Source organism: Polyodon spathula, chromosome 24, assembly GCF_017654505.1.
Source record: "Polyodon spathula isolate WHYD16114869_AA chromosome 24, ASM1765450v1, whole genome shotgun sequence".
Classification (NCBI taxonomy): Eukaryota; Metazoa; Chordata; class Actinopteri; order Acipenseriformes; family Polyodontidae; genus Polyodon; species Polyodon spathula.
In genome coordinates this window covers 23,194,364-23,210,602 of record NC_054557.1, presented here as the reverse complement: position 1 = coordinate 23,210,602, position 16,239 = coordinate 23,194,364, and the positions used below count along the sequence as shown (strand labels likewise).

The 16,239-nt window shown below is 44.8% G+C and overlaps 1 protein-coding gene across 8 annotated transcripts in view; it reads left to right on the top strand.

Moving 5' to 3' along the window:
- The window catches only part of col11a2 (collagen, type XI, alpha 2), a 133,622-nt gene that overhangs the window by 83,151 nt on the left and 34,232 nt on the right, over window positions 1–16,239 (top strand). For all 8 annotated transcript variants that reach the window (XM_041226023.1, XM_041226022.1, XM_041226026.1 and 5 more), the window contains 11 exons: window positions 2,665–2,772; window positions 3,026–3,079; window positions 5,054–5,107; window positions 5,372–5,416; window positions 5,986–6,039; window positions 6,391–6,435; window positions 6,540–6,593; window positions 7,084–7,137; window positions 7,710–7,763; window positions 10,266–10,463; window positions 15,150–15,203. In XM_041226023.1, the coding sequence (XP_041081957.1) occupies window positions 2,665–2,772; window positions 3,026–3,079; window positions 5,054–5,107; window positions 5,372–5,416; window positions 5,986–6,039; window positions 6,391–6,435; window positions 6,540–6,593; window positions 7,084–7,137; window positions 7,710–7,763; window positions 10,266–10,463; window positions 15,150–15,203 (774 nt within the window). The remainder of the gene's footprint in view (window positions 1–2,664; window positions 2,773–3,025; window positions 3,080–5,053; window positions 5,108–5,371; window positions 5,417–5,985; window positions 6,040–6,390; window positions 6,436–6,539; window positions 6,594–7,083; window positions 7,138–7,709; window positions 7,764–10,265; window positions 10,464–15,149; window positions 15,204–16,239) is intronic.

The following is a 16,239-nucleotide window of genomic DNA, read 5'->3' as shown; positions in this document are numbered from 1 at the left end:
GACTGGAATATCACCAGCCTGCGATCCAAAGGAAGGGCCTGCGAGGCAGCAGCCATCAACCCCAGCATGCGCTGACACAGCACCATGATTACTGTCTTTCTCAACCTGAACAGGGAGAGTCAAGAGTCTATTGCAGTAACTCTCTGAGTTGTTAATATGGCCTTCATAGACACCAAGTCTAGATGGAGGCCCAGAAAATCTGATTGCTGGCTTGGCGTGAGGCGGCACTTTTGCAGGTTCATCCTGAGACTGAGCTGCTGGAGGTGGTCTGTGACCAACATCGTATGCGCCAGGGCTTGCTCCTGTGACTGAGCGCAGACAAGCCAGTCTCTAGATAATTCATCAGTCGAACGCCCTGAACCTGCAGGGGTGGCCAGAATGGCGTCCATGCACTTGGAAAAGGTGTGAGGAGCAAGGGACAGGCCGTAGGGAAGTATATAGTACTCGTAGAACCTGCCCTGAAACATGAAGCAAAGGTATTTCCAATGCCCGAGCCTGATGGGTATGTGAAAGTATGCATCCTTCAGGTCCACTGTGGTTAACCAATCGTCCGGCCGAATGCCCTGGACGACATGGCGTTGCGAGAGCATCTTGAAATGTAACACCCAAAGGTGCTTGTTCAGAAGTCTCAGATCCAAGATAGGGCGGAACCCGTCGTCCATCTTGGGCACTAGGAAGTACTTTGAATAGAAGCCCTCCCTGCAAGAGGAGGGATCTACTTCGCGAATGGCACGCTTCAATAGAAGCGCCAGGATTTCTGTGTTGAGAGCCGCATGTTGGAGCGGGTCCTTCACTGCAGTTATGATCACCCCCCGAAAAGGGGGTGATTTTAACTGGAACTGATGGCTGTAACCAGCCCACAGTCTTGAGCACCCAACTATCGTTGGTGCTGGTTTGCCAGTATACTAACTGGGAGACAAGGGTTGAAGGCTGCTTTAGGCTTAGGCTGCGCGGAGTTTGCAATCGCGGGACCCTTGGGTCGCTGGTGATTGCTGCCCCCCCTAGGGCGCCAGTTGCCCCTCTCTGCAGGCTGACCGTGCTGCGGGGCAGGTGCTGCCGTAGGAGCACGAGCAGGCCTGGGCGTAGGCTGTCGCCCCCACAGGGGGGAAGCCCTAGCAGGCAAGGCAGGCTTCTGTGGAAGCAGCTGGGCATACTACCTTGATGCCTCCCTGGTCTTCAGAGTCCTCTGAAGCATCTCCTCCACTGCAGGGCCAAACGTATGGCCAACAGTGATAGGGACGTCCAGGAGAGAGGATTTGTCCTGCTCCTGAAATCTAGCCTGGGAAAGCCAAGTCTGGTGACCACCAGCGCCGCAAGGCATCGGCCCTCCGCTCTGGCCATGAGTTGGGCCAGGCTGGTGACTGCCTCAGAGACCTGGTTCAGCTCTTGTCTGTGAGCCATAGTGATCATGTCAGGGAGCTCCTTAATAAGGATGGCCTGATAGACAGAGAGCATGCTCCACACATTGGAAAGCCGGGCAGCTTGGGAGCAAGCGGCATACGCCTTCTTGAGGTTCGTCTCTGTTGTCCGACACTGTCTGTTAGGACATTGTAGGTTCTTGGCCGGTCCAATGCCCAATGCCTGTACAAGGGCCGCAATGGCGGAGTCCACCGGGGGGAAGGCTGCCAATCCGACACTCTCCACTCCCTGCATGGAAGAAAAAAACAGAGCTCCAGCCACCGTGCTAGGTGCTGACGCTGGGTTGGACCAGGAAGACTGGATCTCCCTGACAAAGTCGGGGAAAGGGGGCAGTGTCCTGTCCTGTACTGGCTTAACCAAGGAGAACCAGGAGGCCTGGGGCTCCTTGTCTCTGGACCATTACACCCGTAGATGTGGAGGGTGACCTGGATTGTTGCAGATGGGCAGGAGATGATGCTGTACCACCTGAAGGGGGAACAGACTCACAATGAGATCCCCTGCTAGAAGGAGATCCCAACCCACTGCCCTGTTGGCTCTGGCCTTTAGGACCTGTCTCTGGAACTTCCCGCAGATAGCGCAGAATGCTGTGTCGGTTAGAGGCAAAGCAGCATGTTCTGGACCCAGGCATGAAACACAGATTTCATGCGGGTCCTCTGGGGGCATTTTTTCGGCTACATATGCACGGGGTGCACGGGTGCGCGTGTCGCTGCGAGGGTAGGGTGAGACACACTTGGGGATTAATCCTTCAGAAAACCTGATTAAAATTTAGAACGGGAGATCTAAGCCAACACACAGGGAAAAAACTATTTTCTAATAAAGACCACTGCTGTGTGTCTAGTAGACTATGATCTAAAAAGATCGCTGCTGTAATGTTCTGTCTGGCCCACGACCAACACACACACACCTCGTGTTTCTCTCTGAAAGAAAGAAAAGCAAATGTTAGTACAAGTAACAAAATGTACAGGTAATAACAATCAGCTCTCAAAGTAATAAATAACAATAGTAAGCGAGACAGACTCAGAGTCAGCAAGCTGAAAAGAGCTATACTGTAAATTTACAGTGTAATTGGAAATCTCGAAAAACTACTCACTTCTAAATCTTTTGTAATCATTTTTGTATTACTTTAGTATAAATACATGTTAATTTGGATTCATATGTTGTTTTTTTTCTGACTTTATGTGAGCGAAAAGACACAAATTTGCCCGGTTTCCCATTGGAATTATCAGTGTCCCTGTCTGGTTGCAGGGGGAGCTCGGTGTGCCTGGTCAGAGAGGGGAGGACGGTCCGGAGGGTCCCAAAGGCAGAGTCGGACCCCCAGGGGAACTGGGTCCAATAGGACTGGTCGGAGAGAAGGTAAGGAGAAGCATGCGGGGGGGGGTTATAGCACAATACACTGGAGGAGTACTTTTAAAACAGGAGGAATTATTATTATTATTATTATTATTATTATTATTATTATTATTATTAAAAAGATAACAGTTGGCTGGTTTTGACTAGTTAATAAAAAGGCTACAGATTTTAAACCATTCTGTAGAAACTGAAATATCAGTCTTTTAATTAATGTGCCTGAATGAACTGTATTTTCAACGCTGTGGTTCTTTTCCAGGGTAAACTGGGAGTCCCTGGTCTGCCTGGATACCCGGGGAGACAAGGCCCCAAGGTGAGACATTGAGATTGATGTTCTCTTGTCAATCAATCACGCTCAGACTGATACTCATCAATCAATCACACTGAGACTGACACTCTCTCATCAATCAATCACACTGAGCCCAATACTCACTCATCAGTCAATCACACTGAGACTGATACTCTCTCATCAATCAATCAATCACACTGAGCCCAATACTCACTCATCAGTCAATCACACTGAGCCCAATACTCACTCATCAATCAATCACACTGAGACTGATACTCATCAATCAATCAATCACACTGAGTCTGATACTCACTCTCAATCAATCATGCTGAGACTGATACACTCTTATCAATCAATCATCACACTGAGGCCAATACTCACTCATCAATCAATCACACTGAGCCCAATACTCTCACCAATCAATCACACTGAGTCTGATACTCACTCTCAATCAATCACGCTGAGACTGATACTCTCTTATCAATCAATCAATCACACTGAGGCCAATACTCACTCATCAATCAATCACACTGAGCCCAATACTCACTCATCAATCAACCACACTGAGACTGATACTCATCAATCAGTCACACTGAGCCCAATACGCACTCATTAATCAGTCAATCATACTGAGCCAGATACTCTCTCATCAATCAATCCATCATATTGAGCCTGATACTCATCGATCAATCACACTGAGACTGATACTCTCTCACTCATCAGTCAGTCACACTGAGCCTGATATTCACTCATCAATCAATCAAATCATTTTTATATGGGAAGCCACAAACACAAACACACACTGTACCACCCACTCCATATATCAAGGGTGTCAGTGTCAATATATAAATCCACTGTATATCGAGGGCCGCAATATAGCGAGAGATTTATCAGGGGCGTCAGGGTCCAATATAAATCCTCTAGGTTATAAAGAGGGCAGCAATACATTGAGAATCACACAGAAAAAAACAGATAGTGTAACTGTAATAAGCATTTAAATGTACTGTATTGTTTACAGATACAGTATAGAAAACAGGCAATCACTGCATGCTACATGGCACACGGTAACAGTAATACATACATTACATTCTGTACCAGCATTACTACACATAATTACATGAGCAAATGAACAGTAAAATCTTTTTGTTCTAGTAGTCAGTCAGTGCAACTAGATAAAGTACTTGATCACTTTTTTCTGCTTACTTTTCTTGTTTCACGTGGATGTTCTGAGGACATTTGAGCCCTGTACAGCAATTTCAGCCACCGAATGATCGTACATGTACTGAGGAATCTTTTGGTAAAACAGCTTTTATCCCCCTTCCCCTGCTAGTGAAACGGTTCAGTCCAGACTCAGCTGCCACAGTCCCTGCCACAGGCCTGGAGGTGCCGTGTCATGGGGAGACTGTTCATCAAAAACAAAAGCACTTTTCTATTTGCAATTTCAGTAATATTTTCATGGGAGAAACTAGTGTCAAGTTAATAAAAATGTTAAAGTTACTAGGATGATCCATTTTACAGAAGGTAGCAGGTGTGTGTGTGTGTGTGTGTGGTTTTTTTTTGTTTCGTGCAGTTCATAATGAATTGCATGGAATCAGACCTGGGTCAGTTCAGATTGGGTAAAGTTCTCTAGTATGTTTGTGTATTTGTAGCTGTGATTATTGCTGGTTATTTAGAGTAAATGTGTGCAATTGTAATTATACTGCTAATTACTGCAGCATCATTGTTACTGTAATTGAACACAATAGCATTGGAACTGATTGCAATTTCAATAAGCAATCCTGCTGTAATTCTAACTGTAATTGCAAACTGAGCCCAGGTCCGGGTGTGAGTTGGGTGTGGTCCTCTATGGAAGGGATGGCATCTGTACACACGACAAGATGCACTGGAAATTGGGGAAATACTTCAGTGTGATTGGTTGATTTCTGACATGTGATTTATATTGAAAGGCAGCAGCTTGCAGCTGGATAACGGAACTTGCCTTGCTTTTGTTTTTCCCAGGGTTCACTCGGTTTCCCAGGGTTCCCCGGGACAAACGGAGAGAAGGGAGCGCGGGTGAGTAAACCACGTGTCTTATAAGAGATCACATGAGATGTGGAAACAGTCAGAGTGTCTGTCAGAGGATATTGCAACATACATTTCAGTGAGAAGCCAGTATCAATGTGTTTATACAGCAGGTTAATAAAACACACTTAGCACCAGTTATTCAATGCTAGAACTCTCCACAAATTACACCGTTGAGATGTGTACAGTGTTGAAATGGGCTTTATTAAGCCAGGGGCTTCTGCTGACTTTGTGTTTTATCTTTTTTATTTTCAGGGTTTGATTGGAAAAACTGGACCTAGAGGTCAGAGGGGACCAACGGTACGGCATCTCTATACATTACAGATCAGCAGCACAGTTAATACAGCAGAGCACAGTGTTGCAGCAGAGTCCTGTTATATAGGTCACTGTCACAGTGCAGGGAGTGTGTGGATCTGTGTTATATAGGTCACAGTGCAGGGAGTGTGTGGATCTGTGTTATATAGGTCACAGTGCAGGGGTTGTGTGTGGATCTGTGTTATATAGGAGGCTTGGTGATTCAGTGGTTAAAGAAAGGGGCTTGTTACCAAGAGGTTCCAGGTTCAATAATAATAATAATATAGGTCACAGTCACAGCACAGTGAGTGTGTGTGTATGTATTTAATGTGAATCCCTATCCACAGCTTTGTATTCCAATAGCGATTTTCAAGCAATGCATATTTAGACACCATCAATTTGATGAAGGAACAGCAGTATTGCATTGTATAAAGCACATGATGCAGTTATTATTATCACATGCCATTTATTCACTGTACATCGTGTGTATGCACAACACACATATGACTTCATCATGACTATTGCTGAAACAACTGTATGTTAATAAACTTGTATTTTCCTTTTCTTTTGCACAGGGCCCCAGGGGACAGAGGGGACCCAGAGGGGCCACAGGCAAACCAGGGGCTAAGGTGAAAGTCATGCACCACACGGGGGCTGCTGTCAGTGTGGGTTGGGGAGGGGACAAAGTCCCCACATTAAAAACTGAACTCAAATGTGACCCCACGAAAAGAACAATGCATACCTTTCCACATGTCACGGATTGCTTCCAACAAAATAAAACACAAAAGTGGACCAGAGTATATAGAAATAATATTAAAACTGGCCTCCTCTCGTTTGTAATACAATTCCAACGGGGAACAGAGGCTGAACTTACTCTGCTCTATTGATGTGTTTTATTATTGTTATTTCTTATAATACTCAGTAATCTCTCTCTCTCTCTCTCTCTCTCTCTCTCTCTCTCGCTCTCTCTCATATATCAGGGTACATCTGGCAGTGATGGCCCAGCTGGTCCACCAGGAGAGAGGGTGAGTAACGCTGCTGTTCTCAAGTTCAGACCAGTCTCCAGGTTTTCTCTCCAGGTCCCTCGACTCCAGAGGTTCTGATTCTCTGACTGCGTTTCTCTCCGCAGGGTCTGCCAGGACCTCAAGGACCCAATGGATTCCCAGGACCGAAGGGGCCCCCGGTGAGTACAGAGCCATGTAGATGAGATGCAGCCATCAGTCTCTGTGGCATTGCTATCACCTAAATGACAGCCTATCAGATGGCTTGTAGCTGAGAGCTGGAAAAAGAAAGCTTGTATAACATAGTCTGTATCAGATGGAAAGGCGTCACTTTCAAATATAGTATTTTTAAAATTATTTCTCAATCCTAAAATTCTGTCCATAGCTGTAGGTGTGTCTTACTAAAGCAGGAATGCATCAGCCTGTCTCATCCCTGGAGCGGTCAGTCAGCCCACTCCTGGGTATCCCCTCTGACCTCTCAATCGTGGATGCTTGTATTGTACAGCACCCTGTACAGGACTCTATACATATATGCCTGATGCCTGTCACAGTCTCTAACCCAGCTCCTCTGTGGAGTGGTATGTTTCAGGTTTGACAGTATCAGTGCAGTATTCAGTGTCTCAGTGTCTCTTTGTGTCTAACCTGCTGCTCTCTATGTGCTCTTGTTTCCAGGGACCCAGTGGAAAGGACGGGCTGCCTGGACACCCAGGACAGAGAGGAGAAGTGGTGAGTCCAGTGTCCACTTCACCCCTGCCCCCCCTCATTATCAAGCAAGACAGGGTGCTTTACTCCAAATTGCCATTATAATTACTTTTGTCTAAAAGGGAAAAAACATAATTTCCAATTCTAAACTAACAAGAAAGACCTTGAGACTACTCGCACACCCCGAATGTCAGAACTGTTTATTTCTGATTTGGTAACTGTCAAATTTGTGCTGATTTGACAGATCTGATTTGTCCTATCTGACAAAATTATGTTAATGACATTTTGGAGTAACTAGCTTTGAGAATCTAGCCTAGTGTCTCACTGAAGTCTTAATCAGAGATCTCAATGTTCTGTGTCTTTGAAAATGTGTCGACTTTTCCAACAACTGAGACACCGACCCACTGATAGTACATTTCTAATCATTTGCAGTTTTAGAAGACTTTTTAACTTGTACCCAATGAAATCAATGTCTATAAAATGTGAACTACAAGCGATGGCCAAAAATGAAGTATTTACTTTGGGAGTTTCACCCTCTTTCACCCTCTCTTGACCCTCTCTGACCTTCTCTCTCACCCTGTCTCTCTTCTCTCTAGGGTTTCCAAGGCAAGACTGGCCCACCAGGACCCCCTGGAGTAGTGGGACCCCAGGTGAGTTTGGGTTTGAGCTCAAGCATTTGGGTAGCTAGTAGGTATCCTTTATTAGGTATTAGACTGCTGTGTAACAGCCATTGCATTGATTTAGCTAGTCAGTACAGCTCAATGTAGACCAGTCACTGCTGCGTAACATACATTGCATTGATTTAGCTAGTTAACAGCTCAGTGTAGACCAGTCACTGCTGTGTAACAGACACTGCATTGATTTAGCTAGTCCATACAGCTCAGTGTTGACCAGTCACTGCTGTGTAACAGACATTGCATTGATTTAGCTAGTCCATACAGCTCAATGTAGACCAGTCACTGCTGTGTAACAGACATTGCATTGATTTAGCTAGTCAATACAGCTCAATGCAGACCAGTCACTGCTGTGTAACAGACATTGCATTGATTTAGCTAGTCCATACAGCTCAATGCAGACCAGTCACTGCTGTGTAACAGACATTGCATTGATTTAGCTAGTCAATACAGCTCAATGCAGACCAGTGACTGCTGTGTAACAGACATTGCATTGATTTAGCTAGTCCATACAGCTCAATGTAGACCAGTCACTGCTGTGTAACAGACATTGTATTGATTTAGCTAGTCAATACAGCTCAATGTAGACCAGTCACTGCTGTGTAACAGACATTGCATTGATTTAGCTAGTTAACAGCTCAGTGTAGACCAGTCACTGCTGTGTAACAGACACTGCATTGATTTAGCTAGTCCATACAGCTCAATGTAGACCAGTCACTGCTGTGTAACAGACACTGCATTGATTTAGCTAGTCCATACAGCTCAATGTACACCAGTCACTGCTGTGTAACAGACATTGCATTGATTTAGCTAGTCCATACAGCTCAGTGTAGACCAGTCACTGCTGTGTAACAGACACTGCATTGATTTAGCTAGTCCATACAGCTCAATGTAGACCAGTCACTGCTGTGTAACAGACATTGCATTGATTTAGCTAGTCCATACAGCTCAATGTAGACCAGTCACTGCTGTGTAACAGACATTGCATTGATTTAGCTAGTCCATACAGCTCAATGTACACCAGTCACTGCTGTGTAACAGACATTGCATTGATTTAGCTAGTCCATACAGCTCAATGTACACCAGTCACTGCTGTGTAACAGACATTGCATTGATTTAGCTAGTTAACAGCTCAGTGTAGACCAGTCACTGCTGTGTAACAGACACTGCATTGATTTAGCTAGTCCATACAGCTCAATGTACACCAGTCACTGCTGTGTAACAGACATTGCATTGATTTAGCTAGTCAATACAGCTCATTGTAGACCAGTCACTGCTGTGTAACAGACATTGCATTGATTTAGCTAGTCAATACAGCTCAATGCAGACCAGTCACTGCTGTGTAACAGACATTGCATTGATTTAGCTAGTCCATACAGCTCAATGTACACCAGTCACTGCTGTGTAACAGACACTGCATTGATTTAGCTAGTAAATACAGCTCAATGTACACCAGTCACTGCTCTGTAACAAAGACACTGGATTAGTTTAGCTGCTCAATACGGTGCAGAAGCTAAATGAAGATACTGTTACTATAACCAGAGGTCGCGCTAGCCTTTAAAAATGTGCATTTGTAAAAAGCATACCATCTCAAAATCTGCATTTTTAACCATAGCATCTGCGTTTTTACATATTGCATCAACATATTTATATTATTTTTCAATGTAACTATTTCAGATTATCGAAGTTAACATGCAAAACAGTACACAGTATAAATAAATAATGGGAGAAATAGACATAAAGACAAGCTTACCATGAAACGTTTTCTTCTGAAAATCCCCCGTTCACGATGTAAAAATCATCGTATAGGGCTGCTACGATTAGATCGAAAATCGATTTTTCGATCGATATAAATACTGGATAATTGATTCAATAATTACATTTCAACAGGTAAGTAGCTCCGATACAGATTACTGAATCTCTCTAATACCAGGGACTTGCGCAGTGCTACATGGGATACTGAGAACTCCGCGGCTTTTTTTTTTTTTTTTTTTTTTTTTTTAAAGAGGATGCAGGAAGCAGTGGAAGCATTGTTACACGTTGCATTGCATAACACTACTTTTATTATTTAATTAAAAATTATTGGATAGGGATTAAAAACACACTGCTGTTATTTTTTTGTGTTTTATTAAAATGTCCTGGGTATATAGTGCAGAATTCTGCATAAACGCAACCTCAGCTATAACTCGTCAGTACAGCTCAGTGTAGATCAGAGATTGCTGAATTAGGAAGACAGTGTTACTATAAGTAGTCAATACTATGGCAGTGACCAGTGTCTATATTGCAATGTCTGACCATTTGCTGTATTCCTTTGACTGACCACTGGCTGTGTTTTGCATCCCTGAGTGAACGGTGTCTGTAATCCTATGACTCGCCACTGTGTGTGGTATTACTGACCGGTGTGTGTGTGTGTGTGTGTGGTTTTACAGACCGGTGTGTGTGGTATTACTCACTGCTGGCTGTATGACTTCCCCACAGGGCCCCTCCGGAGAGAGCGGTCCGTTGGGAGAGCGAGGGCACCCGGGCCCCTCAGGACCCCCCGGAGAGCAGGGCCTGCCAGGTGCTTCAGGGAAGGAGGGCACCAAGGGAGATCCAGGCCCCATGGGGGCCCCAGGCAAGGACGGACCACCAGGACTGAGGGGTTTCCCTGGAGAGAGGGGTCTTCCGGGCACAGCGGTGAGGAGCGCTGCACTGATAAACACCCACTCGTCTACATCAACCTTCCAAACAACAAGCCACTCTCCACACAGCACATTGCTTTGTATCATTGGTCTTGCCCCGAGCCTGGGAGATTACCAGCTGACATGGAACCAGCGTTAACTGCGCAGTGTGTTCATTTTCTAACCTGGACGAGCCCCGAAAGGGTTGCTTGTAATTTTACATGTAATGTAATAAACAATAAATGAAGCGTTCTGTTAATATAACAAGTACAGTGAATAAGAAAGAATGTTCCCAGCAGCTGCATTCAGGGAGAATTACTTTTCTTAGATGAAGTTCTGGATGTGCTTTAAGCAGCGTGGTGGCATCACATCACTTAGAGCAGAGCGGTTTGCCTGGTCCTTCTGCCATTGGGGTTAAAAATGAATACAAGGTAGCGTCTCAAATAAGAGCCATTAAATAGCATGATCTATGAAAATATACACGTTGTATATATATGACCCAGCTCAGAGTGTGTTATTATAGCTAGCCTGACCCAGCTCAGAGTGTGTTATTATAGCTAGCCTGACCCAGCTCAGAGTGTGATATTATGCTAGCCTGACCCAGCTCAGAGTGTGATATTACAGCTAGCCTGACATAGCTCAGTGTGATATTATAGCTAGCCTGACCCAGCTCAGAGTGTGATATTACAGGTAGCCTGACATAGCTCAGTGTGATATTATAGCTAGCCTGACCCTTCTCATAGTGTGTTATTACAGGTAGCCTGACCCAGCTCAGAGTGTGTTATTATAGCTAGCCTGACCCAGCTCAGAGTATGTTATTATAGCTAGCCTGACCCAGCTCAGAGTGTGTTATTATAGCTAGCCTGACCCAGCTCAGAGTGTGTTATTATAGCTAGCCTGACCCAGCTCAGAGTGTGTTATTATAGCTAGCCTGACCCAGCTCAGAGTGTGTTATTATAGCTAGCCTGACCCAGCTCAGAGTGTGTTATTATAGCTAGCCTGACCCAGCTCAGAGTGTGTTATTATAGCTAGCCTGACCCAGCTCAGAGTGTGTTATTATGCTAGCCTGACCCAGCTCAGAGTGATATTATAGCTAGCCTGACCCTTCTCAGAGTGTGTTATTATAGCTAGCCTGACCGAGCTCAGAGTGATATTATAGCTAGCCTGACCCTTCTCAGAGTGTGTTATTATAGCTAGCCTGACCCAGCTCAGAGTGTTATTATAGCTAGCCTGACCCAGCTCAGAGTGTGTTATTATAGCTAGCCTGACCCAGCTCAGAGTGTGTTATTATAGCTAGCCTGACCCAGCTCAGAGTGTGTTATTATAGCTAGCCTGACCCAGCTCAGAGTGTGTTATTATAGCTAGCCTGACCCAGCTCAGAGTGTGTTATTATAGCTAGCCTGACCCAGCTCAGAGTGTGTTATTATAGCTAGCCTGACCCAGCTCAGAGTGTTATTATAGCTAGCCTGACCCAGCTCAGAGTGTGTTATTATAGCTAGCCTGACCCAGCTCAGAGTGTGTTATTATAGCTAGCCTGACCCAGCTCAGAGTGTGTTATTATAGCTAGCCTGACCCTTCTCAGAGTGTGTTATTATAGCTAGCCTGACCCAGCTCAGAGTGTAATATTATAGCTAGCCTGACCCAGCTCAGAGTGTGATATTACAGCTAGCCTGACATAGCTCAGAGTGTGATATTATAGCTAGCCTGACCCAGCTCAGAGTGTGATATTACAGCTAGCCTGACACAGCTCAGTGTGATATTATAGCTAGCCTGACCCAGCTCAGAGTGTGTTATTATAGCTAGCCTGACCCAGCTCAGAGTGTGTTATTATAGCTAGCCTGACCCAGCTCAGAGTATGTTATTATAGCTAGCCTGACCCAGATCACAGTGTGTTATTATAGCTAGCCTGACCCAGCTCAGAGTGAGTTATTATAGCTAGCCTGACCCAGCTCAGAGTGTGTTATTATAGCTAGCCTGACCCAGCTCAGAGTGTGTTATTATAGCTAGCCTGACCCAGCTCAGAGTGTGTTATTATAGCTAGCCTGACCCAGCTCAGAGTGTGTTATTATAGCTAGCCTGACCCAGCTCAGAGTGTGTTATTATAGCTAGCCTGACCCAGCTCAGAGTGTGTTATTATAGCTAGCCTGACCCTTCTCAGAGTGTGTTATTATAGCTAGCCTGACCCAGCTCAGAGTGTGTTATTATAGCTAGCCTGACCCAGCTCAGAGTGTGTTATTATAGCTAGCCTGACCCAGCTCAGAGTGTGTTATTATAGCTAGCCTGACCCAGCTCAGAGTGTGTTATTATAGCTAGCCTGACCCAGCTCAGAGTGTGTTATTATAGCTAGCCTGACCCAGCTCAGAGTGTGTTATTATAGCTAGCCTGACCCAGCTCAGAGTGTGTTATTATAGCTAGCCTGACCCAGCTCAGAGTGTGTTATTATAGCTAGCCTGACCCAGCTCAGAGTGTGATATTATAGCTAGCCTGACCCAGCTCAGAGTGTGTTATTATAGCTAGCCTGACCCAGCTCAGAGTGTGTTATTATAGCTAGCCTGACCCAGCTCAGAGTGTGTTATTATAGCTAGCCTGACCCAGCTCAGAGTGTGTTATTATAGCTAGCCTGACCCAGCTCAGAGTGTGTTATTATAGCTAGCCTGACCCAGCTCAGAGTGTGTTATTATAGCTAGCCTGACCCAGCTCAGAGTGTGTTATTATAGCTAGCCTGACCCAGCTCAGAGTGTGTTATTATAGCTAGCCTGACCCAGCTCAGAGTGTGTTATTATAGCTAGCCTGACCCAGCTCAGAGTGTGTTATTATAGCTAGCCTGACCCAGCTCAGAGTGTGTTATTATAGCTAGCCTGACCCAGCTCAGAGTGTGTTATTATAGCTAGCCTGACCCAGCTCAGAGTGTGTTATTATAGCTAGCCTGACCCAGCTCAGAGTGTGTTATTATAGCTAGCCTGACCCAGCTCAGAGTGATATTATAGCTAGCCTGACCCAGCTCAGAGTGTGTTATTATAGCTAGCCTGACCCAGCTCAGAGTGTGTTATTATAGCTAGCCTGACCCAGCTCAGAGTGTGTTATTATAGCTAGCCTGACCCAGCTCAGAGTGTGTTATTATAGCTAGCCTGACCCAGCTCAGAGTGTGTTATTATAGCTAGCCTGACCCAGCTCAGAGTGTGTTATTATAGCTAGCCTGACCCAGCTCAGAGTGTGTTATTATAGCTAGCCTGACCCAGCTCAGAGTGTGTTATTATAGCTAGCCTGACCCAGCTCAGAGTGTGTTATTATAGCTAGCCTGACCCAGCTCAGAGTGTGTTATTATAGCTAGCCTGACCCAGCTCAGAGTGTGTTATTATAGCTAGCCTGACCCAGCTCAGAGTGTGTTATTATAGCTAGCCTGACCCAGCTCAGAGTGTGTTATTATAGCTAGCCTGACCCAGCTCAGAGTGTGTTATTATAGCTAGCCTGACCCAGCTCAGAGTGTGTTATTATAGCTAGCCTGACCCAGCTCAGAGTGTGTTATTATAGCTAGCCTGACCCAGCTCAGAGTGTGTTATTATAGCTAGCCTGACCCAGCTCAGAGTGTGTTATTATAGCTAGCCTGACCCAGCTCAGAGTGTGTTATTATAGCTAGCCTGACCCAGCTCAGAGTGTGTTATTATAGCTAGCCTGACCCAGCTCAGAGTGTGTTATTATAGCTAGCCTGACCCAGCTCAGAGTGATATTATAGCTAGCCTGACCCAGCTCAGAGTGTGTTATTATAGCTAGCCTGACCCAGCTCAGAGTGTGTTATTATAGCTAGCCTGACCCAGCTCAGAGTGTGTTATTATAGCTAGCCTGACCCAGCTCAGAGTGTGTTATTATAGCTAGCCTGACCCAGCTCAGAGTGTGTTATTATAGCTAGCCTGACCCAGCTCAGAGTGTGTTATTATAGCTAGCCTGACCCAGCTCAGAGTGTGTTATTATAGCTAGCCTGACCCAGCTCAGAGTGTGTTATTATAGCTAGCCTGACCCAGCTCAGAGTGTGTTATTATAGCTAGCCTGACCCAGCTCAGAGTGTGTTATTATAGCTAGCCTGACCCAGCTCAGAGTGTGTTATTATAGCTAGCCTGACCCAGCTCAGAGTGTGTTATTATAGCTAGCCTGACCCAGCTCAGAGTGTGTTATTATAGCTAGCCTGACCCAGCTCAGAGTGTGTTATTATAGCTAGCCTGACCCAGCTCAGAGTGTGTTATTATAGCTAGCCTGACCCAGCTCAGAGTGTGTTATTATAGCTAGCCTGACCCAGCTCAGAGTGTGTTATTATAGCTAGCCTGACCCAGCTCAGAGTGTGTTATTATAGCTAGCCTGACCCAGCTCAGAGTGTGTTATTATAGCTAGCCTGACCCAGCTCAGAGTGTGTTATTATAGCTAGCCTGACCCAGCTCAGAGTGATATTATAGCTAGCCTGACCCAGCTCAGAGTGTGATATTACAGCTAGCCTGACCCAGCTCAGAGTGTGTTATTATAGCTAGCCTGACCCAGCTCAGAGTGTGTTATTATAGCTAGCCTGACTCAGCTCAGAGCGTACAAGTTCAATAATAAGTGAATATTTTATTTTGGAGCGTTGGCAGTGCAGTTGGGATGTTCATGATCCTGCTGGTATCAGTATTTAATGAATTCTCTTCCCTCTCCCCCTCCCTCTCCTTTCTCTCCGCAGGGCGGCATGGGGCTGAAGGGTAATGAAGGACCAGCTGGACCCCCCGGGCCTGCGGTGAGTCACGAAACTTTATAACAAAACAGAATAGTGTGTGTGTGTGTGTGTTTAATATATAGATATATATATATATATATATATATATATATATATATATATATATATATAGAGAGAGAGAGAGAGAGAGAGAGAGAGAGAGAGAATGAATGCATGTCTCCAGTCATATGTGGTTTTCACGATCACATCGCCTTAAGTTCTTGCCACAATTGTAGATATGTATTACTGCCATAGCCTTCTCCTTTTGCCTATTGATTCACCCCATTGCCACTGTACTTTATGCATCCATGAATCACTTCCTGCACTGTTATCGGGCAGTGTGTTCCGGGCTTAACGTTACAAATTGTTAAAACAAGTGAACAAATCTAACGCATAACCAGAAGTATAGAAAAGTCTAAAATATTTCCATAACTACAAATATTGAATTATCTAGGTAGTGTCTGTATCGTCGGCGTCACAGCCACGGTCTGTTCAATTTCTGTACGGTGAGTTATAATCTTTCATTAATTAAAACCCTCCTTTTCCAAGTGTAAATTAACTCCTGATAAATTATGACAGTTAATTTCAGAAATCACATTCGGATGATTATTTAATAATGAAACAGGCATAACAACCACCTGAAAATGCCAAACTTCATACCGATTTCTTGCTTAACACTGGAGTTATCATTTACAAACTTTTGAAAATCCTACCCACAATGTCTTTGCTGACAGTAAAACTGGCATCCATAGCACATCTCATCAATCAGTATTTCTCCAGTAACAAGAACAAAAAGAAAAGTATGCCATTGCTCAACATGGGTTTTAGTGCATATGCGTTAAAGGAGAAAGGAAAAAGCCTTTGTTCTTCTTTTTTTAATTTTTTTTTTACATCAGGCAAGGAATGCGTGTATTGTAAAATTAAAAGGTAAGCAGTGCAGTTTCACTTTACGTTGCCTCTGCCGGTCCCCTGCTGCTGCTGAGTGCTGAGTCTGCTGATTTGCTCATTTTCAGTCAATGTAAGCCACCTCCACCTTCACAATAAGCTACTGCCAGAA